The sequence below is a fragment of the Strigops habroptila genome, unplaced genomic scaffold (assembly GCF_004027225.2).
Source record: "Strigops habroptila isolate Jane unplaced genomic scaffold, bStrHab1.2.pri NC_044300.1_ctg1, whole genome shotgun sequence".
Classification (NCBI taxonomy): Eukaryota; Metazoa; Chordata; class Aves; order Psittaciformes; family Psittacidae; genus Strigops; species Strigops habroptila.
Window position 1 is genome coordinate 180,395 of NW_022651057.1, and position 21,268 is coordinate 201,662.

Sequence of the window (21,268 nt, forward strand, 5' to 3'; positions counted from 1 at the left end):
AGGTTCTCCCTGTCCTCGGCTGCCTCTGCCCCATTCCATCCCCACTTCCCCGGGTCCAATCCAGCCCCAGGCTCCGGGTCTGGCAGCAGGAGGGTTTGCAGTGCCCACAAGCACATCGCTGAATCCATCGCATGAATACAATCATGGAATCCCAGCCTGGTTTGGGATGAAGGGAAGTTCCAACCCTCTGCCACGGGCTGGGACACCTTCCATAGAGCAGGTTGCTCCAATCCCTGTGTCCAACCTGAGCACTGCCAGGGATGGGGCAGCCACAGCTTCTCCATTCAACCCATTCCAAACCAACCCAACCACTCAACTCCATTCAACCAACCAACCATTCCAGTGTACCACCACCCTCATGATGAACAACTTCTTCCCATTATCTTGGATCCAACTCTTCCCTCTTCCAGTTGGAAGCTGTTTCTCTTCATCCCATCCCTTCATTCCCTTGTCCAAAGCCCTTCTCCATGTTTCTTGTAGCCCCTTTAGGCGCTGGAGCTGCTCTAAGGTCTCCCCTTAAGGAGCCTTCTCTTCTCCGGCTCACCCAGCCCGGCTCTCTGAGCCTGGCTCCAGAGCAGCTCCACCGCTCCATGGCCGGATCTCCTGTGTCCCTCCCAGCCCTCAGCATCCCTGCTGGGATACCCGCACAGAGCTGGAGCAGGGATGCGTGCGGAAGGGCTCCTGCAGAGGAGGGCAAGGAGCGGGAGGCTCTGGGATGGCACCGGCCGTGCAGGGAAGGAGCCTGGAGCTGGGCTCCGGGAGCTCTGTTCCTCAGCCGGGAAGGGGCTGCAAAGGGAACTGACCCTGGGCACGGCTTTAGGAAGGAGAAGAGAGAAAAGCCGACGCTGCAAAGCTGCATCTCCATGGGGATGTGTCCTGCATCTCCATGGGGATGTGTCCTGCTCGTCAGCAGGACCAAGGCAGGCAGGGCTCAGCACGGGGTGTCCCGGTCGCCTAAGGCAGAACTGTTCGTTCTGATGCGTGATTCATCTCAGGCGTGTTCCAGCTGAGCAAGGGATGTTCCTGCAGCACAAAAGGGACCCCAGGTCATGGTGCCAGGACCTGGGTGCCCAACGGGACAAGACTTTAGGAGATAAAGCCCCATCGACAGCCAGTTTGGGTGCAGTGGCTCAGCTCCAGTCCTGCTTTGGGGCCATTTGGGTCCTTCACGTGCTGTTCGTTTCCCTCTGCAGATGCTTCCATGGAAGCCATCTCCTGTTTTCCAGCTGGTCAATGCTCTGAGGGACTCCGGACACTCATCTCCGTGACCCATCCCCTGTGTCCTCTCTTTTCCCCTGCCCTGGCCATGGTCTTACCCCCACCACAGCCACTTGGCTCAGCACCAGCCATGGTGGTGCCCAGCGTTAAACCTCCTGCCAGCATCCCTCAGGAGACATGTCCAAGGACACGAGGCACAGGAATACAGCGGCTGGAAGGGATCAGGGAATCATGGAATGGGTTGGGATGAAGGGACCTTAAAGCCACAGGCAGGGACACCTTCCATAGAGCAGGTTGCTCCAAGCCCCTGTGTCCAGCCTGGCCTTGGACACGGCCAGGGATGGGGCATCTTGGTGCTTGGGATGGGGAAGGATGGAGTCCCTCAGCGCACCATGAGCATGGGTGGTGGTCTGCATGTGTTTAACCATGACACATGTGTGTCGAGCTACATGTGTTTAACCATGACACGCTTGTGTTGGTCTACACGTGTTTAACCATGACACCACATGTGTTGACTACACATGTTTAACCATGACACCACATGTGTTGTCTACACGTGTTTAACCATGACACACACGTGTTGTCTACACGTGTTTAACCACGACACACACGTGTTGTCTACACGTGTTTAACCATGACACCACATGTGTTGTCTACACATGTTAACCATGACACCACATGAGTTGACTACACATGTTTAACCATGACACACACGTGTTGTCTACACGTTTAACCATGACACCACATGTGTTGTCTACATGTGTTAACCATGACACCACATGTGAGTCTACACGTTTAACCATGACACACGCGTGTTGGTCTACACGTGTTTAACCATGACACAAGCGTGTTGTTCTACACATGTTTAACCACGACACACGCGTGTTGTTCTACACACGTTTAACCCCGGTCCCGTTATTGGGGTCCCCCGCTCCCGTTTTGTGCCCCCGGTGCCGGCCCCCCCCCAAGATGGCGCCGCCGCGGACTACATTTCCCAGCAGACCCCGCGCGGGCCCGGCCCCGCCCTGCGTGCGCGCGGCGCGGAGAGGGGCGGGGCTTCGCGCTCGGCGCGGCCCAGGCGTTGCGCGGCGGCGGAGCGGAGCCGGACCGGACCCGGGAGCGGCACAGGCAGCGGGACCGGCCGGTGAGCGGGAACCGGGCGGGAGGCGGCGGCGGCGGCGGGGCCGGGGAGGGCCGAGGGGGCGGGGCCTGGAGAGGAGAGCGGGCCTGGGAGGGGCGGGGCCTGGCGGGGAGCGCGGGGCGGGGGGGGGCGGGGTCCGGGGCAGGGAGGGGCGTGGCCCGCGGGGCGGAGGGGGCGTGGCCTGGCGCGGGTCATGGCTCGGAAGGGGCGGGGCGCGGAGGGGGCGTGGCCTCTGTGGTTCCACGTGCGGTGGGGACGTGGCTTAGAAGGGGAAGGGCGGGCGGGGCGGGGAAGGGGCGTGGTCTTCGGCGGGTTAGCCCCGCCCCCTGGACCCAAGCCCCGGCCTCGTAGCGCTGACAACGCGTTGGGGAAGTCACGCCCCCCTCTCAGAGGCCACGCCCTCTCCCGCGGAGGCCACGCCCCCCCCGTTCCCAACCCGGCTCCACGTGTCGCCGCAGGCTCGTCCCGTCGCCGTGTCGCGATGGCCGGAGCGCCGCCGGCAGCGGGGTCCCGGTGCGGGGCTGCGGGGCCGGCCCAGCAGCCCTACGCGTGCCGGGAGTGCGGGAAGTCGTTCCGGTGGTCGTCGCGCCTGGCCCATCACCAGCGCAGCCACACGGGCGAGCGGCCCTACAAGTGCCCCGAGTGCCCCAAAGCCTTCAAGGGCTCCTCCGCCCTCCTGTACCACCAGCGCGGGCACACGGGCGAGCGGCCCTACGCCTGCCCCCAGTGCCCCAAGGCCTTCAAGCGCTCCTCGCTGCTCCAGACCCACCAGCGGGTCCACACGGGGCTACGAGCCTTCGAGTGCGCCCAGTGCGGGCTCACCTTCAAGTGGGCATCCCACTACCAGTACCACCTGCGGCAGCACACGGGCGAGCGGCCCTACCGCTGCCCCGACTGCCCCAAGGCCTTCAAGAACTCGTCCAGCCTCCGGCGGCACCGGCAGCTCCACACGGGCGAGCGGCCCCACGCCTGCCCCGTCTGCGGCAAGGCCTTTGCCCAGACCTCCAACCTGCGGCAGCACCAGCGGGTGCACACGGGCGAGCGGCCCTACGCCTGCCCCCAGTGCCCCAAGACCTTCACCCACTCCTCCAACCTCCTGCTCCACCGCAGAACCCACTCCAGCGCCCGGCCCCACCAGTGCCCGACCTGCCCCAAGGTCCTCGTGTCCGATTCCTGCCTCCAGAAGCACCTCCAGAGCCACACCGGCCATGCTGCCGCCCCACCGCTGCTCCCGGCACCCGCTGCCGCACCGGAGACGCTCTGGAGATGCTCCTCCTGCCCGCTGAGCCTCAGCACCGAGGAGGAGCTCCTGGGCCACCAAGGGGTCCACTCGGTGACAGCGGTGGCCCCGGCCACCCCGCACCGCTGCCCGACCTGCGGCAAGACCTTCAAGAACAGCTCGGGGCTGGCGCGGCACCGGCACGGCCACGCTGCCGACCGGCCCTTCAAGTGCTCCGTGTGCCCCAAGACCTTCACCCAGTTGGCTGGGCTGTTGGGCCACCAACGCAGCCACCCCATTGCTGTCCCACCGCGTGTCCCCAGCGAGGTTCCTCACCCCCAGCCCGCCCCAGAGCGCCCGTACCAGTGCACCGAGTGCGGCAAAGCCTTCAAGGGCTCCTCGGGGCTGCGCTACCACATGCGGGACCACACGGGCGAGCGGCCCTACGCCTGCCCCCAGTGCCCCAAGGCCTTCAAGCGCTCCTCGCTGCTCCAGATCCACCAGCGGGTCCACACGGGGCTACGAGCCTTCGAGTGCGCCCAGTGCGGGCTCACCTTCAAGTGGGCGTCCCACTACCAGTACCACCTGCGGCAGCACACGGGCGAGCGGCCCTACCGCTGCCCCGACTGCCCCAAGGCCTTCAAGAACTCGTCCAGCCTCCGGCGGCACCGGCAGCTCCACACGGGCGAGCGGCCCCACGCCTGCCCCGTCTGCGGCAAAGCCTTCGCCCAGACCTCCAACCTGCGGCAGCACCAGCGGGTGCACACGGGCGAGCGGCCCTACGCCTGCCCCCAGTGCCCCAAGACCTTCACCCACTCCTCCAACCTCCAGCTCCACCGCAGAACCCACTCCAGCGCCCGGCCCCACCGCTGTCCCCTCTGCCCCAAGACCTTCGTCATGGCCTCCTACCTGCAGCGTCACCTCCGCACCCACAGCCCCGGCACCCCCCGGGGCACCCCGGCGCCGCGCGGTGAAGCTCAGACCTTCCTGCTGCTGCAGACCCCGCAGGGCCTCCAGCTCGTCCCCAGCCCCACGGCTCCGCCACGGAAGCTGCTCCTGCTGCCCAGCCCCACGGCTGAGCCCCCCGGCATCACCCTCGTGCCCACCGAGGGTCCCCCATCGCGGGTGGCCAAAGGTCCCACCGCTGCCGGGCAGAGCGTCCTGGTGGTGCCCGGTGTGGGGCAGGCACTGCCCGGGGTCCAGCTCCAGGCGGTGGCCGGGGCTCCGGTGGGGACCAACGTCATCGTCCTGAGGGGTGGCATCAGTGGTGGGCTCCCACCACGGGGGATGCAGCCCCCCGAGGTCACCAGTGTCCAGCTGCAGGCGGCCGAGGTGGCCAATGTCCAGCTCCAAGCCCTGCCACAACCCTTGGAGGTCACCAGCATCCAGCTTCAAGCCACCGAGGTGGCCAACGTCCAGCTCCAAGGCACGGAGGTGACAAGCGTCCAGCTCCAAGCCCTGCCGCAGCCTTTGGATGTCGCCAACATCCAGCTCCAAGCTGCTGAGGTGGCCAACGTCCAGCTCCAAGCCCTGCCACAACCCGCCAAGGTGGCCAACATCCAGCTCCAAGCATCGGAGGTGGCCAACGTCCAGCTCCAAGCCTTGCCGCAGCCCTTGGATGTCACCAACATCCAGCTCCAAGGCAGTGAGGTGACAAACGTCCAGCTCCAGGCCCTTCCACAGCCTCCCAAGGTGGCCAACATCCAGCTCCAAGCCCTGCCACAACCCTCAGATGTCTCCAGCATCCAGCTCCAGGCCGCGGAGGTGACCAACGTCCAGCTCCGAGCGTTGCCACAACCTTTGGATGTCACCAACATCCAGCTCCGAGCGCTGCCACAACCCTCCGAGGTCACCAACATCCAGCTCCAGGCCACTGACGTGGCCGGTGTCCAGCTCCAAGCCTTGTCCCGGTCCTCCAAGGTGACCAACATCCAGCTCCAAGCCCTGCCACGACCCTTGGATGTCACCAAGCTCCAGCTCCAAGGCAATGAGGTGACCAATGTCCAGCTCCAGGCGCTGCCGCAACCATCTGAGGTCACCAACCTCCAGCTCCAAGGCAATGAGGTGACCAACATCCAGCTCCAAGGCAATGAGGTGACCAACGTCCATCTCCAGGCCACGGAGGTGCCCAATGTCCAGCTGCAGACCACGGGGGTGACAAACGTCCAGCTCCAAACCACCAAGGTACCCAACATCCATCTCCAAGCCGCGGATGTGTCCAACATCCAGCTCCAAGCCACGGAGGTCCCCAGTGTCCACCTTGAGGCCAGAGAGGTGCCCGACATCCAGCTCCAGGACATGGAGGTGGCCAACATCCAGCTGCAGACCACAGAGGTGCCCAGTGTCCATCTCGAAGCCACGGAGGTGCCCAATGTCCTCCAGACCCCGAAGGTGACCAGTGTCCATCTCCAGGCTGCCGAGGTGCCCCCTGTCCATCCCCAAAGCGTGGAGGTGCCCAGTGTCCATCTCCAGGATGCAGAGGTGGCCAGTGTCCAGCTGCAAGGCGCCGAGGTGCCCAGTGTCCATCTCCAGACCACGGAGATGCCCGATGTCCATCTGGAAGACACTGAGGTGCCCGGTGTCCAGCACCAGGTGATGGAGGTGCCCAACATCCAACTGAAGACAATAGAGGTGACGAATCTCAATCTTCAGCCCACCGAGGTGCCCAGTGCCTGTCACCAGGTGATGGAGGTGCCCAATGTCCAGCTCAAGCCCATGGAGGTGCCCAACATCCAACTCAAGCCCGTGGAGGTGCCCAACGTCCAACTCAAGCCCATGGAGGTGCCCAACATCCAACTGAAGACCATGGAGGTGCCCAACATCCAATTGAAGCCCATGGAGGTGCCCAACGTCCAACTCAAGCCCATGGAGGTGCCCAACATCCAACTGAAGACCATGGAGGTGCCCAACATCCAATTGAAGCCCATGGAGGTGCCCAACGTCCAACTGAAGACCCTGGAGATGCCCAACATCCAACTCAAGCCCATGGAGGTGCCCAACATCCAACTCAAGCCCATGGAGGTGCCCAATGTCCAACTCAAGCCCATGGAGGTACCCAACATCCAACTAAAGACCATGGAGGTGCCCAATGTCCAACTCAAGACCCTGGAGATGCCCAACATCCAAGTAAAGACCTTGGAGGTGCCCAACATCCAACTCAAACCCGTGGAGGTGCCCAATGTCCAACTCAAGACCATGGAGGTGCCCAACGTCCAAGTAAAGACCTTGGAGGTGCCCAACGTCCAGCTCAAGCCCATAGAGGTGTCCAACGTCCAACTCAAGACCCTGGAGATGCCCAACGTCCAACTCAAGACCATGGAGGTGCCCAACATCCAGCTCAAGCCCATAGAGGTGTCCAACATCCAACTCAAGCCTGTAGAGCTTCCCAACATCCACCTCAAGACCTTGGAGGTGCCCAACGTCCAACTAAAGACCCTGGAGGTGCCCAATGTCCAACTGAAGACTTTGGAGGTGCCCAACGTCCAAGTAAAGACCTTGGAGGTGCCCAACATCCAACTGAAGACTTTGGAGGTGCCCAACGTCCAACTAAAGACCCTGGAGGTGCCCCAGGTCCCCCCGCAGCCCCCCGAGCTGCTCGTGGCAGGGTCCCCCCTATCGCCATCCCCACGGGTGGCTCTGGTGGGCTCTGCCGTGGGGCTGCCCCCGGTGCTGCTGCTGCGGGGGGCCGGGGGGGGCCCTGCCCGGCTGCTCCTGCTGCGGGCGCAGCCGGTGCCGGGGCGCAGCGGTGAGGGGCAGCCCCAGGCGCGGGCGGGCGCTGGGGGGGACACGGGGCTCCCGGCCCCGGAGCTGCCCAACGTCCCCCTGGTGCACACCTTCTGATGGGAGCGCCCCGAGCACTGGGGTCCCAGCGATGGGGGGGGGATGGACCCCCATGGACACCCCATGGATACCCCATGGATACCCCATGGACCCCCATGGATACCCCATGGACCCCCATGGACCCCCATGGATACCCCATGGATACCCCATGGACCCCCATGGATACCCCATGGACCCCCATGGACCCCCATGGATACCCCATGGATACCCCATGGACCCCCATGGATAGCCCATGGATCCCACATGGATACCCCATGGACCCCCATGGACCCCCATGGATACCCCATGGATCCCACATGGATACCCCATGGGTACCCCATGGACCCTCATGGATACCCCATGGATCCCACATGGACCCCCATGGACCCCCATGGATACCCCATGGATCCCACATGGATACCCCATGGACCCCCATGGACCCCCATGGATACCCCATGGAGCCCCCATGGATACCCCATGGATACCCCATGGACCCTCATGGATACCCCATGGATCCCACATGGACCCCCATGGACCCCCATGGATACCCCATGGATCCCACATGGATACCCCATGGACCCCCATGGACCTCCATGGATACCCCATGGAGCCCCCATGGATACCCCATGGATACCCCATGGACCCTCATGGATACCCCATGGATCCCACATGGACCCCCATGGACCCCCATGGATACCCCATGGATCCCACATGGATACCCCATGGACCCCCATGGACCTCCATGGATACCCCATGGAGCCCCCATGGATACCCCATGGATACCCCATGGACCCTCATGGATACCCGTGGATCCCCCATGGACCCCCATGGATACCCCGTGGATCCCCCATTGACCCCCATGGATACCCCATGGATACACCGTGGATCCCTCATGGATACCCCATGGATCCCCCATGAACACCCCATGGATACCCCATGGACCCTCATGGATCCCCCATGTATCCCCCATGGATACCCCATGGTATTCCCCCATGGATACCCCATGGACACCCCATGGACCCCCTATGAACCCTCATGGACCCCGTGGCCCCATCCCATGAGGGGACGGGCTCCACACCAGGGTCCCACTGATGTTGGGGATGGGGACAGACCCCCATGGATGCCCCATGGACCCCCAATACCCACCATGGACCCCCAAACCCTCATGGACCCCCAGAAGCCCTCATAGACCCCCCCCATGGACCCCCGTCCCAGCCCCATCCCATGGGGGTCCTTGGCCTTGGGGTCCGGGGGTGGGGGCGTGGTCTGAAGGGGGCGTGGTCAATAAAGGATGACCCGCCCCCTGCGATGCTCCTCCCTCCGGGTGGGCGGAGCGTCTCTAGGGGCGGGGCCTGTTGCTATGGGAAAGCCCCTCTATTGGCTGAGTCGTCGCTAGGGGCGGGGCCTGGACGGGTCCATGGGCTGGGGGGGGGGGGGGCGAGGGGTGGTGCAGGAGGGACCATGAGCACTGCAGGGGCGGGGGGGCAAGGACCAGGGGAGTCCCCAGTATGGCCCCATTACAGCCCCCCAGTACAGCCCCAGTATCTCCAATACAGCCCCAGTATCCCCCAGTATGGCCCCATTACAGCCCCCCAGTATCCCCAGTACAGCCCCAGTATCCCCCAGTATGGCCCAGTGTCTCTGCCCAGTATGGCCTCACTATGCCCCAATATGCTTTCAGTATGGTCCCAGTATCCTTCCCAGTATCCCCAGTATGGCCCCAGTACCCCCCAGTATGTGACCCCAGTATCCTCCCAGTATGGCCCCAGTACCCCCCAGTATGTGACCCCAGTATCCCCCCAGTATGGCCCCAGTACCCCCCAGTATGTGACCCCAGTATCCTCCCAGTATGGCCCCAGTACCCCCCAGAATGAGGCCCCAGTATCCCCCCAGTGTGGCCCCAGCATTCTCCAGTGTGACACTCATTCACCCCCAGCCTGGCCCCGCTGTTCCCCAGCCATGCAATGGGGTGTGCACATGTGTGTGCGTGTGTGCACATGTGTGTGTGCGCACATGACGTGTGTGCGCACACGTGTGCGGGCCCCCATGCGTGCCGCGCGTGTGTGCTCGTGCTGCCGGAGGCCCCGTGCACACGTGTGTCACGTCACGTGGCGGCGGGAGGCCCCGTGCACACGCGTGGCTGCTGCACGTGTGTCCCCTGGGCCCCCCCCGGCTCCACCATTGACCCGACTCGATCCAGCCCCAACTCGTGATGGGTTTGGGGGGGTCACAGCAAAGGGGGGGGGGGGGGGACACACGGACTCCCTCCCACCCCCTGCATCCCCCCCGCTGGCCTGGCTGGGGGGACACGGGGACATCGCAGCCGGAGGGATGGACAATGGGACGGGCAGTGGGACGGACCCACGATGGGTCTGACTCATCCCGGCCCCGGCCCTCCCCATCGTGCCTGAGGCGCCGCCATGGCCCTGGTGCTGCTGCTGGGTGAGCCCGGGCAGGGCACTGCACGGCACTGCACTGCACTGCACTGCGCTGCACACTGCACTGCATGGGCTTGGTGCGGGCATGGCATGGGGACGGTGCAGTGTGGAAGGGGAGGGTGGGGATGGCACTGCACTGCACGGGGGGTCACTGCAGTGGGGGTCTGGGCACTGCAGGGGTCACTGCATGGGGCGCTGCGAAGGGGCTGAGCGTGGCGTTGGGCGCTGTGTGGGGCACTGCGGGCGGTGGGGATATGGGGCACCATGGGGGGGTAAGCGCTGGGCATTGGGAAGGGCTCTGGGAGCTGGAGGGACACTGGGAAGAGCACTGGGCACTGGGCACACTGGTCTCTGGGCACTGGGCACAGGGCACTGGGCACTGGTCATACTGGTCACACTGGGCACTGGTCATGGGGCACTGGGCACTGGTAACTGGTCACACTGGGCACTGGTCACACTGGGCACTGGTCGTGGGGCACTGGGCACAGGGCACTGAGCACTGGTCATGGGACATTGGGCACTGGGCACTGGTCAGACTGGTCTCTGGGCACTGGGCACTGGGTACTGGGCACTGGTCATACTGGACACTGGGCACTGGTCACAGGTCACTGGGTACTCGGCACTGGTCACTGGTAACTGGTCACACTGGGCATGGTCACACTGGGCACTGGTCATGGGGCACTGGGCACTGGTAACTGGTCACACTGGGCACTGGTCATGGGGCACTGGGCACTGGTCACACTGGTCACACTGGTCTCTGGGCACTGGGCACAGGGCACGTCATGGGGCACTGGTCTCTGGGCACTGGTCACACTGGGCACTGGGCACTGGGCACACTGGTCTCTGGTCACACTGGGCACTGGGCACACTGGGCACTGGTCATGGGGCACTGGGCACTGGGTACTGGGCATTGGGCACTGGGCACTGGGCACTGGGCACACTGGGCACTGGGCACTGGGCACACGGGGCACTGGGCACTGGTCTCTGGTCACTGGTAACTGGTCATGGAGCACTGGTCACACTGGTCTCTGGGCACTGGTCACAGGGCACTGGGCACAGGGCACTGGGTACTGGGCATTGGTCACACTGGGCACAGGGCACTGGTCATGGGGCACTGGTCACTGGTCGCACTGGTCACTGGTCACACTGGTAACTGGTCACACTGGGCACTGGTCATGGGGCACTGGGCACTGGGCACTGGGCCCAGGGCACACGGCACTGGACACTGGGCACTGGTCATACTGGTCACACTGGGCACTGGTCATGGGGCACTGGTCCCTGGCCACACTGCTCACACTGGTCCCTGTTCCCCACTGCTGGGTGCCCGGGGGTGACGGGACGGGGGGGGGGGTGTGCGGCTGCTGGGCCCCCCCTCACCGTGCGCTGGTTTGCAGTGGCGCTGCTGGGACCCCGCAGCACAGGTATGGAGAGAGGGGGGGGAGCTGGGGGGGGGGGGTGAACCTGCCCCAGTGGCTCCCAGTGATGGTCCCAATGGCTCCAAGGGGGTCCCAGGGGCTCCCAGGGGTCCTGGTGGGTCTTAGATGGTCCCGGTGGGTCCTGGTGGGTCCCAGATGGTCCCGGTGGGTCCTGGTGGGTCCCAGATGGTCCCAGTGTGTCCCAGCAAGTCCCAGGGGTCCCAGTGCATCATAGATGGTCCCGGTGGGTCCTGGTTGGTCCCAGTTGGTCCCAGAGGGTGCAGAGCTCCCAGGGGTCCCAGTGGGTCATAGATGGTCCCAGTGGGTCCTGGGGGTCCCAGTGCATCCCAGTTGGTCCCGGTGGGTCCTGGTGTGTCCCAGTGCATCATAGATGGTCCTGGTGGGTCCCGGGGGTCCCAGTGCATCATAGACGGTCCTGGTGGGTCCTGGGGGTCCCAGTGCATCATAGATGGTTCCAGTGGGTCCCCGGTGTCCCAGTGGGTCATAGATGGTCCTGGTGGGTCCCAGTTGATCCCAAAGGGTGCAGAGCTCCCAGGGGCTCCCGGTGGGTCCCGGTGGGTCCCAGGGGTCCTGGTGTGTCCCAGTGGGTCCTAGGGGTCCCAGTGCATCCCAGTTGGTCCTGGCGGGTCCTGGGGGTCCCAGTGCATCATAGATGGTCCTGGTGGGTCCCGGGGGTCCCAGTGGGTCATAGATGGTCCTGGTGGGTCCCAGTTGATCCCAGAGGGTGCAGAGCTCCCAGGGGCTCCCAGATGGTCGCGGTGGGTCCCGGGGGTCCCAGTGGGTCATAGATGGTCCTGATGGGTCTCGGTGGGTCCCAGGGGTCCTGGTGTGTCCCAGCGGGTCCCGGGGGTCCCAGTGGGTCATAGATGGTCCCGATGGGTCTCGGTGGGTCCCAGTTGGTCCCAGAGGGTGCAGAGCTCCCAGGGGCTCCCAATGGGTCCCGGTTCATCCCGATGTGTCCCAGTGGGTGCCCCTGCGTGCGGGTCCCTGACGGCGGTGCCCCAGGCGCGTTCCCGGTGCGCCTGGCCGGGGGTCCCGGGCGCTGCGCGGGGCGGGTGGAGCTGCTGCGCGCCGGGCGCTGGGGCACGGTCTGCGACGACGACTGGGGGCTGCCGGACGCGGCCGTGCTGTGCCGGGAGCTGGGCTGCGGCACCGCCCTGGCCGCCCCCCCGGGGGCCTGGTTCGGGGAGGGCTCGGGGCCCATCTGGCTCAACGGGGTGCGGTGCCGAGGCTCCGAGCAGCGCCTGGCGCGGTGCCGGCACCGCGGGTGGCGGCCGCACGTCTGCGCCCATGAGGAGGACGCCAGCGCCGTGTGCTCAGGTGGGATGCGATGGGAATTGCGGGGGGGGGACGGGGACACACGGGGGGCAAAGGGGGACCCCGCTGAGCTTGAGCGTTGAACCCCACAGGGCACCAATTCCAGCCCTTCGGCAGCACCGAGAGCAGCGGGACGCTTGCGCCGGCACCCGCCAGCACCCAGGGAGCGGGGTGTGAGGGTGCAGCGTGTGCGGGTACCGGTGGAGCATCACGCGGAGGGACGGGTGGGGGCACAGCGGGGATGGGTCACAGGGACGTGGAATCATGGAATGGGTTGGGTTGGAAAGGGCTTAAAGCTCATCCAGTTCCAGGGCGCTGGGGTGGGGGTGGGGTGGGGTTGAGGATGGGGATGGGATGGGATTGGGGATGAGATGGGGATGGGATGGGGTTGGGGTGGGATGGGGATGGGGTGGGGATGGGTTGGAGGTGGGGTGGGGATGGGGCGGGGATGGGGATGGAATGGGGATGGGATGGGTTGGGGTGGGGTGGGGATGGGATGGGGATGGGGATGGAATGGGGATGGGATGGGCTGGGGTGGGATTGGGGATGGGGATGGGATGGGGTGGGGTGGGATGGGGATGGGGATGGGGATGGGATGGGGATGGGATGGGTTGGGGTGGGATTGGGGATGGGGATGAGGATGGAATGGGGATGGGGTGGGATGGGAATGGGGATGTGGATGGAATGGGGATGGGGATGGGGATGGGGATGGAATGGGCATGGGCATGGGGTGGGATGGGGATGGGGATGGGGATGGGGATGGGATGGGGATGGGGTGGGATGGGAATGGGGATGTGGATGGAATGGGGATGGGGATGGGGATGGAATGGGCATGGGCATGGGGTGGGATGGGGATGGGGATGGGGATGGGGATGGGATGGGGATGGGGATGGGGATGGAGATGGGGATGGGATGGGGTTGGGGATGGAATGGGGATGGGATGGGCATGGGGTGGGATGGGGATGGGGATGGGATGGGGACTCCTGGGGAGCTGCTCTGTGGCCAGTCACAATGTGGGACCCCCCCACCATGGGGCAGATCATGGTCATGGACCTTCCCCATGCACCTCCTCTGCCTGCTGGGGACCCTCTCCATGCCCCTGACCCCCGGCCCCAGGGGATGCCCCATCCTCAGGTGCCCCCCATGGCTGGGCTGAGCCGTCTCCCCATTGCTGCAGGGCAACGGGACCTGCTGTCCCCAGCGGGGACCTCCCTGTCACCCAGCAGCACCCAGAGCCCTGCAGGGCAGGGGGGGACCCGTGCCCCCCAAGCCAAAGCAGGGCAAGATCCCATTCGGATCATCAGGATCACCCGACTCAAAGCCGAACAGGACCCAGATGGCATCATCCAAAGCACCAAGCCCAAGGCAGGACGGGACCCTGGGGCCACCAGGGCTAAAGCGGGACAGGGTCCCGTTGATGCCACCAGGTCCAATGCAGGATGGGATCCAGCTGGGACCAACAGGTCCAAAGAAGGACGGGATCCAGCTGGGACCAACAGGTCTAGAGCAGGATGGGATCCAGTTGGGACCAACAGGTCCAAGACAGGATGGGATCCCATGGGTGCCACCCGTGTCACCCGGCCCAAAGCAGTGCGGGATCCATCCAGCACCCTACGGATCACCCGGCCCAAAGCTGGGCAGATCCTGGTAGGTGCCAACCAGACCTCCAGGAGAGCACCAGGACGGGGTCTGGTTGGGACCATGCAAGGCTCCAGGCGCAAAGCAGTGCAGGATTTGGCCCCTACCATGGTGGTTCCAGCAGGTAGCACCCTGTGGAGCACACGTTCTCCAGCGGAGCTGGATCCGGCTGGTACCAAATGGACAACTCGTCCTTCAGCAGATGTTGGTGTAGGTGATACCATGAGGAGGTCACATCCTGCAGCAGAACCAGCTCCTGAAGGCACCACGCAGAGAACACATCCTCCAACAGAAGAACCACGTCCTGAAGGTACCATGATGAGCACAGGTCCTGCAGCAGAGCTGGAGCTAGAAGGTACCACGATGAGCACACGCTCTCCAGCAGAACCAGGTTCTGAAGGCACCATAAGGACCACACATCCTCCAATGGAACTGGTTCCAGATGGTACCACATGGAGCACCCATCCTGCAACCAAACCAGGTCCAGAAGGTACCACGAGTAGCACACGAGCTCCAATGGAACTGGTTCCAGATGGTACCACATGGAGCACGCATCCTGCAGCAGAATCAGGTCCTGAACGTACCATGATGAGCACACGCTCTCCAGCAGAACCAGGTTCTGAAGGCACCATCAGGATCACACATCCTCCAATGGAACTGGTTCCAGATGGTACCACATGGAGCACACATCCTGCAGTGGACCTGGATTCGGGTGGTACCACATGGAGCACCCATCCTGCAACCAAACCAGGTCCAGAAGGTACCACGAGTAGCACACAAGCTCCAATGGAACTGGTTCCAGATGATACCACATGGAGCACGCATCCTGCACCAGAATCAGGTCCTGAAGGTACCACGATGAGCACACGTTCTCCAGCAGAGCTGGAGCTAGAAAGTACCATGATGAGCACACGTTCTTCAGCACAACCAGGTTCTGAAGGCACCATAAGGACCACACGTCCTCCAATGGAGCTGGTTCCAGATGGTACCACATGGAGCACACATCCTGCAACCAAACCAGGTCCAGAAGGTACCATGAGTAGCACACGAGTTCCAATGGAACTGGTTCCAGATGATACCACATGGAGCACGCGTCCTGCAGCAGAATCAGGTCCAGAAGGTACCATGAGGAGCACACACCCTCCAATGGAACTGGTTCAAGAAGGTACCATGAGGAGCACACATCTCCCAGTGGACCTGGATCCAGATGATGACACGTGGAGCACACATCCTGCAGCAGGACCAGGTCCTGAAGGTACCATGAGTAGTACACATCCTGCAGTGAAGCTGCGTCCCGATGGCACGATGCCACGTTCTTCAGCAGGAATGGGTCTGGATGACCCCATGGGGGGTGCACGTCCCACAGCAGGACCTGGTCCCAGTGGTGCACATCCTGCAGCAGAGCTGGGTGCAGATGGTCCCACATGGAGCACAGGTTCTTCAGCAGGTTTTGGTCTAGATCATACCCTGAGGAGCACGCGTCCTGCAGCAGAACCGGGTCCAGGTGGTAGCACATGGAGCACACGTCCTGGAGCTGAACCTGGTCCAGAAGGCACCATGATGAGCCCACGACCTCCAGAAGATCTGGATCCAGATGGTATTGAGCAGGAAGATTCTTGGATGGATGGATGATGGATGGATGGATGATGGATGATGGATGATGGATGGATGATGGATGGATGATGGATGGATGGATGGATGGATGGATGGATGATGGATGGATGATGGATGGATGATGGATGGATGGATGATGGATGGATGATGGATGGATGGATGGATGATGGATGGATGGATGGATGGATGGATGATGGATGGATGGATGGATGATGGATGGATGGATGGATGATGGATGGATGATGGATGGATGGATGATGGATGGATGATGGATGGATGGGTGGATGATGGATGGATGGATGGATGGATGATGGATGGATGGATGGATGATGGATGGATGGATGGATGGATGGATGGATGATGGATGGATGATGGATGATGGATGATGGATGGATGGATGATGGATGGATGGATGATGGATGGATGGATGGATGGATGGATGGATGATGGATGGATGATGGATGATGGATGATGGATGGATGGATGATGGATGGATGGATGATGGATGGATGGATGGATGGATGGAAGGATGATGGATGGATGGATGGATGATGGATGGATGGATGGATGATGGATGATGGATGATGGATGGATGGATGGATGGATGGATGATGGATGGATGGATGGATGGATGACGGATGGATGGATGATGGATGGATGGATGATGGATGGATGATGGATGGATGGATGGATGGATGATGGATGGATGGATGGATGGATGGATGACGGATGGATGGATGATGGATGGATGGATGATGGATGGATGATGGATGGATGATGGATGGATGATGGATGGATGGATGGATGATGGATGATGGATGATGGATGGATGGATGATGGATGATGGATGATGGATGATGGATGATGGATGGATGGATGATGGATGGATGATGGATGGATGGATGATGGATGGATGATGGATGGATGGATGATGGATGGATGGACGGATGGATGGGTGGGTGAATGTCCTCTCTGTCTCTTCTCTCCCCAGATGCTGACCTGGTCCCAGGCCCTGGTGGGGTCTCTGCTGCCTCCCCCGAGCCCCCGTCACCGGCTCCCTCGCAGCCCCACACCCTGGTACCAGCAGCTCCTGCCCCCACCACCCAACTGGGTCCAGGCTGCAGGTCCCAGAGCCCCCCGGAGCCCCCCAGCACCCAGAGCCCCCCAGCACCCACCCAGCACCCCATAGAGCCCCTCAGCACCCAGAGCCTACGAGCACCCACCCAGCGCCCCATGGAGCTCCCCAGCACCCAGAGCCCCCCCGATCCCTACAATCACCCCATGGAGCCCCTCAGCACCCAGAGCCCCCCAGCATCCACCCAGCACCCCATAGAGCCCCTCAGCACCCAGAGCCCTCCAGCACCCACCCAGCACCCCATAGAGCCCCTCAGCACCCAGAGCCCTCCAGCACCCTCCCTGCAGCCCATAGAGCCCCTCAGCACCCAGAGCCCCCCAGCACCCTCGCTGCACCCCATAGAGCCCCTCAGCACCCAGACCCCCCCAGCACCCTCCCTGCAGCCCATGGAGCCCCTCAGCACCCAGAGCGCCCCAGCACCCCCCCAGCACCCCACAGAGCCCCTCAGCACCCAGAGTCCCACAGCTTCCCCCCAGCATCCCATAGAGCCCCTCAGCACCCCCCCAGCACCCACCCAGGGCCCTATGGAGCCCCTCAGCACCCCCCCAGCACCTCCTCAGCACCCCATAGAGCCCCTCAGCACCCCCCCAGCACCTCCTCAGCACCCCATAGAGCCCCTCAGCACCCCCCCAGCACCCCCCCAGCACCCCATAGAGCCCCTCAGCACCCCCCCAGCACCCCCTCAACACCCCATAGAACCCCTCAGCACCCCTCCAGCACCCCCTCAACACCCCATGGAGCCCCTCAGCACCCCTCCAGCACCCCCCCAGCACCCCATAGAACCCCTCAGCACCCCCCCAGCACCCCTCCATCACCCCATAGAGCCCCTCAGCACCCCCTCAGCACCCCCTCAACACCCCATGGAGCCCCTCAGCACCCCTCCAGCACCCCCCCAGCACCCCATAGAACCCCTCAGCACCCCCCCAGCACCCCCTCAACACCCCATAGAGCCCCTCAGCACCCAGACCCCCACAGGCCCGGCTCCAGCACTGGCCCCACTTCACCCCATAGGTGGGGGGCAGCAGGATGGGGGCCCCCCCTGCCAGGCGTCCCCCCAGCTGGAGGCGCTGCTGCAGGAGGTCCGGGGGCTGCGGGGGGACCTGCGGGCGCTGGCTCTGACCCTCCAGCACCTCCTGGGCTCGGGACCCCCCCGGGGCACCCCCAAACCGGGTGACCCCCCCAAGAAATAAAGTGGGGCTGGACCCCCCTCGATCCGAGAGGGGCGGTGGGATGTGGAGCATCATTTGGGGGGGGGGGGATGTGGGGCTCAGACCGTCTTTGGGGGTGACTTGGGGGGCACAGGGGAGCCCCATCTCTGGGGATGGGGGCGGGGATGTGGGGCGGGGATGTGGGGCGGGGATGTGGGGCGGGGATGTGGGGCGGGATGAGGGGAGAACAAGGGGGAATAGAACTGGGGGGAACTTGGGGGCTGCCTACAGGAGGTCATTGGGGGGTGTTGGGGGTCAGGGGGGTTCTGGTCACACCAGGGATGCTCTGGGGGGACCGGGGCTGTTCTGACCGTGCTGGTTCCACGCTGGTGCCGCTGGATCTCTATAAGTGCCATACATCTATACATGCCTGCATCTCCATACATCCCTGCTGCATCCCGCTGCCACCCACTGCATCCCTGTGCATCCCTCCTGCATCCCTGAGCACCCCTGTGCATCCCTGTGCATCCCTCCTGCATCCCTGTGCATCCCTGAGCATCCCTGTGCATCCCTCCTGCATCCCTGTGCATCCCTGAGCATCCCTCCTGCATCCCTGTGCCTCCCTGTGCATCCCTGTGCATCCCTGTGTGTCCCTCCTGCATCCCTGTGCATCCCTGAGCATCCCTGTGCATCCCTGTGTGTCCCTGTGCATCCCTCCTGCATCCCTGTGCATCCCTCCTGCATCCCTGTGCATCCCTGAGCATCCCTCCTGCATCCCTGTGCCTCCCTGTGCATCCCTGTGCATCCCTGTGTGTCCCTCCTGCATCCCTGTGCATCCCTGAGCATCCCTGTGCATCCCTGTGTGTCCCTGTGCATCCCTCCTGCGTCCCTGTGCATCCCTCCTGCATCCCTGTGCCTCCCTGTGCATCCCTGTGCATCCCTGTGCATCCCTGTGTGTCCCTGTGCATCCCTCCTGCATCCCTGTGCATCCCTCCTGCATCCCTGTGCATCCCTGAGCATCCCTCCTGCATCCCTGTGCCTCCCTGTGCATCCCTGTGCATCCCTGTGCATCCCTCCTGCATCCCTGTGCATCCCTGTGCATCCCTGTGCATCCCTCCTGCATCCCTCCTGCATCCCTGTGCATCCCTGTGCATCCCTGTGTGTCCCTCCTGCATCCCTGTGCATCCCTGTGCATCCCTGCTCTATCCCGCTGCACCCCTGGCCTCACGGGGCACTCCCTTTCCCCCCAGGAGGTCCTGGGGGGGCAGCGGGAGCTCCTATCCCAGCCCCTGTCCCATCCTTACACGCGGAGAACGGAGCATCCCCGGGATCGCGGGATCACCGAATGCTTTGGAAGGAACCTTCCGGCAGCGCCTCCTCCCACCCGCCGCTATGGGGCAGCAGCGGGGGCAGCACAAGGGCTCCATGGGGCAGGTGTGGGGCTGAGCCCAGCCTGGCCCCATTCCCGGCCCCCCCCCCGTGGCCTCTCGACCCTGTCATGGAACAGTTCCTGGGTGTTAATCCCACAGCACCTGTCCCGGCTCCAGGCCTGCCCCATGGCCGGGGGGGCCCCACAGCGGGGGGCAATGGAGCCTGGGGGGGCAGCGTGTGGGGCAGGAGGCGTGGGGCAGCGGGACCCATGGGTGCAGGAGGCGTGGGGCAGTGCGACCCATGGGTGCAGGAGGCATGGGGCAGTGTAACCCATGGGTGCAGGAGGTGTGGGGCAGCGGGACCCATGGGTGCAGGAGGCATGGGGCAGTGTAACCCATGGGTGCAGGAGGTGTGGGGCAGCGGGACCCATGGGTGCAGGAGGCATGGGGCAGTGTAACCCATGGGTGCAGGAGGTGTGGGGCAGTGTAACCCATGGGTGCAGGAGGCATGGGGCAGCAGGACCCATGAGTGCAGGAGGTGTGGGGCAGTGCGACCCATGGGTGCAGGAGCCATGGGGCAGTGCGACCCATGGGTGCAGGAGGTGCGGGGCAGTGCGACCCATGGGTACAGGAGGTGTGGGGCAGCAGGACCCATGGGTGCAGGAGCCGTGGGGCAGTGCGACCCATGGGTGCAGGAGGTGTGGGGCAGCGGGACCCATGGGTGCAGGAGCCATGGGGCAGTGCGACCCATGGGTGCAGGAGGTGTAGGGCAGCGGGACCCATGGGTGCAGGAGCCGTGGGGCAGTGCGACCCATGGGTGCAGGAGGTGTGGGGCAGCAGGACCCATGGGTGCAGGAGGTGTGGGGCAGCGGGACCCATGGGTGCAGGAGCCGTGGGGCAGTGCGACCCATGGGTGCAGGAGGCGTGGGGCAGCAGGACCCATGGGTGCAGGAGGTGTGGGGCAGCGGGACCCATGGGTGCAGGAGCCGTGGGGCAGTGCGACCCATGGGTGCAGGAGGCGTGGGGCAGCAGGACCCATGGGTGCAGGAGGTGTGGGGCAGCGGGACCCATGGGTGCAGGAGGTGCTATTTCGGTGCCCCCGCAGCTGTCCCGATCCCACGCTCCGGGCCATGGGCCAGCCCTGGGCTGGGCGCCACATCCCCTGCATAGCACCGAGGCCAGGGACATGCTGTGGGTCCCCAATGGGGTGGTTGGGGGGTCCCAGCCCCCCAAGTCCTGCCCCATGGGGGGTCTGTGGGACGCTGCCCGCTCCCTGCCCCTTGGGGGGAATGGGGGGACACGACCCTCCTGGCCCCGGCTGGCTCCCAGCCGCCACCGGCTGCCCCGGATCAGTTACGGGGAGCAGATGGGATGGGGGGGAAGAGCAGGTGGGAAAGGAGGGAGACGGGCTGGGAATGGGGGGAGCGGGATGGGGTTATAGTGGGAATGGGGACAGGGATGGGGTTATAGTGGGAATGGGGAGAGGGATGGGGTTATAGTGGGAATGGGGACAGGGAGGGGGTTGTTGTGGGAATGGGGAGAGGGACGGGGTCATAGTGGGAATGGGGAGAGGGATGGGGTCATAGTGGGAATGGGGACAGGGATGGGGTTATAGTGGGAATGGGGAGAGGGATGGGGTTATGGTGGGAATGGGGACAGGGAGGGGGTTGTTGTGGGAATGGGGAGAGGGATGGGGTCATAGTGGGAATGGGGAGAGGGATGGGGTCATAGTGGGAATGGGGACAGGGATGGGGTTATAGTGGGAATGGGGAGAG

At 64.0% G+C, this 21,268-nt stretch overlaps 2 protein-coding genes across 2 annotated transcripts; both read left to right on the forward strand.

The window, feature by feature from the left end:
- Positions 1-2,297: 2,297 nt before the first annotated feature.
- LOC115618922 (zinc finger protein 628-like) lies at positions 2,298-8,765 on the forward strand. The gene is made up of 5 exons (XM_030510869.1): positions 2,298-2,362; positions 2,818-5,178; positions 6,022-6,209; positions 6,270-6,929; positions 6,990-8,765. Exons 2-5 carry the CDS (start codon positions 2,841-2,843, stop codon positions 7,416-7,418), a joined length of 3,615 nt encoding a protein of 1,204 aa, XP_030366729.1. The 5' UTR covers positions 2,298-2,362; positions 2,818-2,840; the 3' UTR covers positions 7,419-8,765.
- Positions 8,766-12,013: 3,248 nt separating this feature from the next.
- On the forward strand, positions 12,014-18,165 carry LOC115618921 (soluble scavenger receptor cysteine-rich domain-containing protein SSC5D-like). The gene is made up of 6 exons (XM_032919718.1): positions 12,014-12,591; positions 12,681-12,782; positions 13,766-15,481; positions 15,686-15,823; positions 16,832-17,722; positions 17,987-18,165. The coding sequence occupies exons 1-6, from the start codon at positions 12,138-12,140 to the stop codon at positions 18,163-18,165; spliced, it is 3,480 nt and encodes a 1,159-aa protein (XP_032775609.1). The 5' UTR covers positions 12,014-12,137.
- Positions 18,166-21,268: the final 3,103 nt, after the last annotated feature.

Coding starts and splice junctions, on each gene's coding strand:
- LOC115618922 (XM_030510869.1), top strand. CDS start 2,841: ATGGCCGGAGCGCCGCCGGCAGCGGGGTCCCGGTGCGGGGCTGCGGGG. Junction 6,210..6,269: donor TCCAACTGAAGACAATAGAG/GTGACGAATCTC, acceptor CAGGTGATGGAG/GTGCCCAATGTCCAGCTCAA. Junction 6,930..6,989: donor TCCAGCTCAAGCCCATAGAG/GTGTCCAACATC, acceptor AAGACCTTGGAG/GTGCCCAACGTCCAACTAAA.
- LOC115618921 (XM_032919718.1), top strand. CDS start 12,138: ATGGTCCCGATGGGTCTCGGTGGGTCCCAGTTGGTCCCAGAGGGTGCA. Junction 12,783..13,765: donor TGAGGGTGCAGCGTGTGCGG/GTACCGGTGGAG, acceptor CCATTGCTGCAG/GGCAACGGGACCTGCTGTCC. Junction 17,723..17,986: donor ACACCCCATGGAGCCCCTCA/GCACCCCTCCAG, acceptor TTCACCCCATAG/GTGGGGGGCAGCAGGATGGG.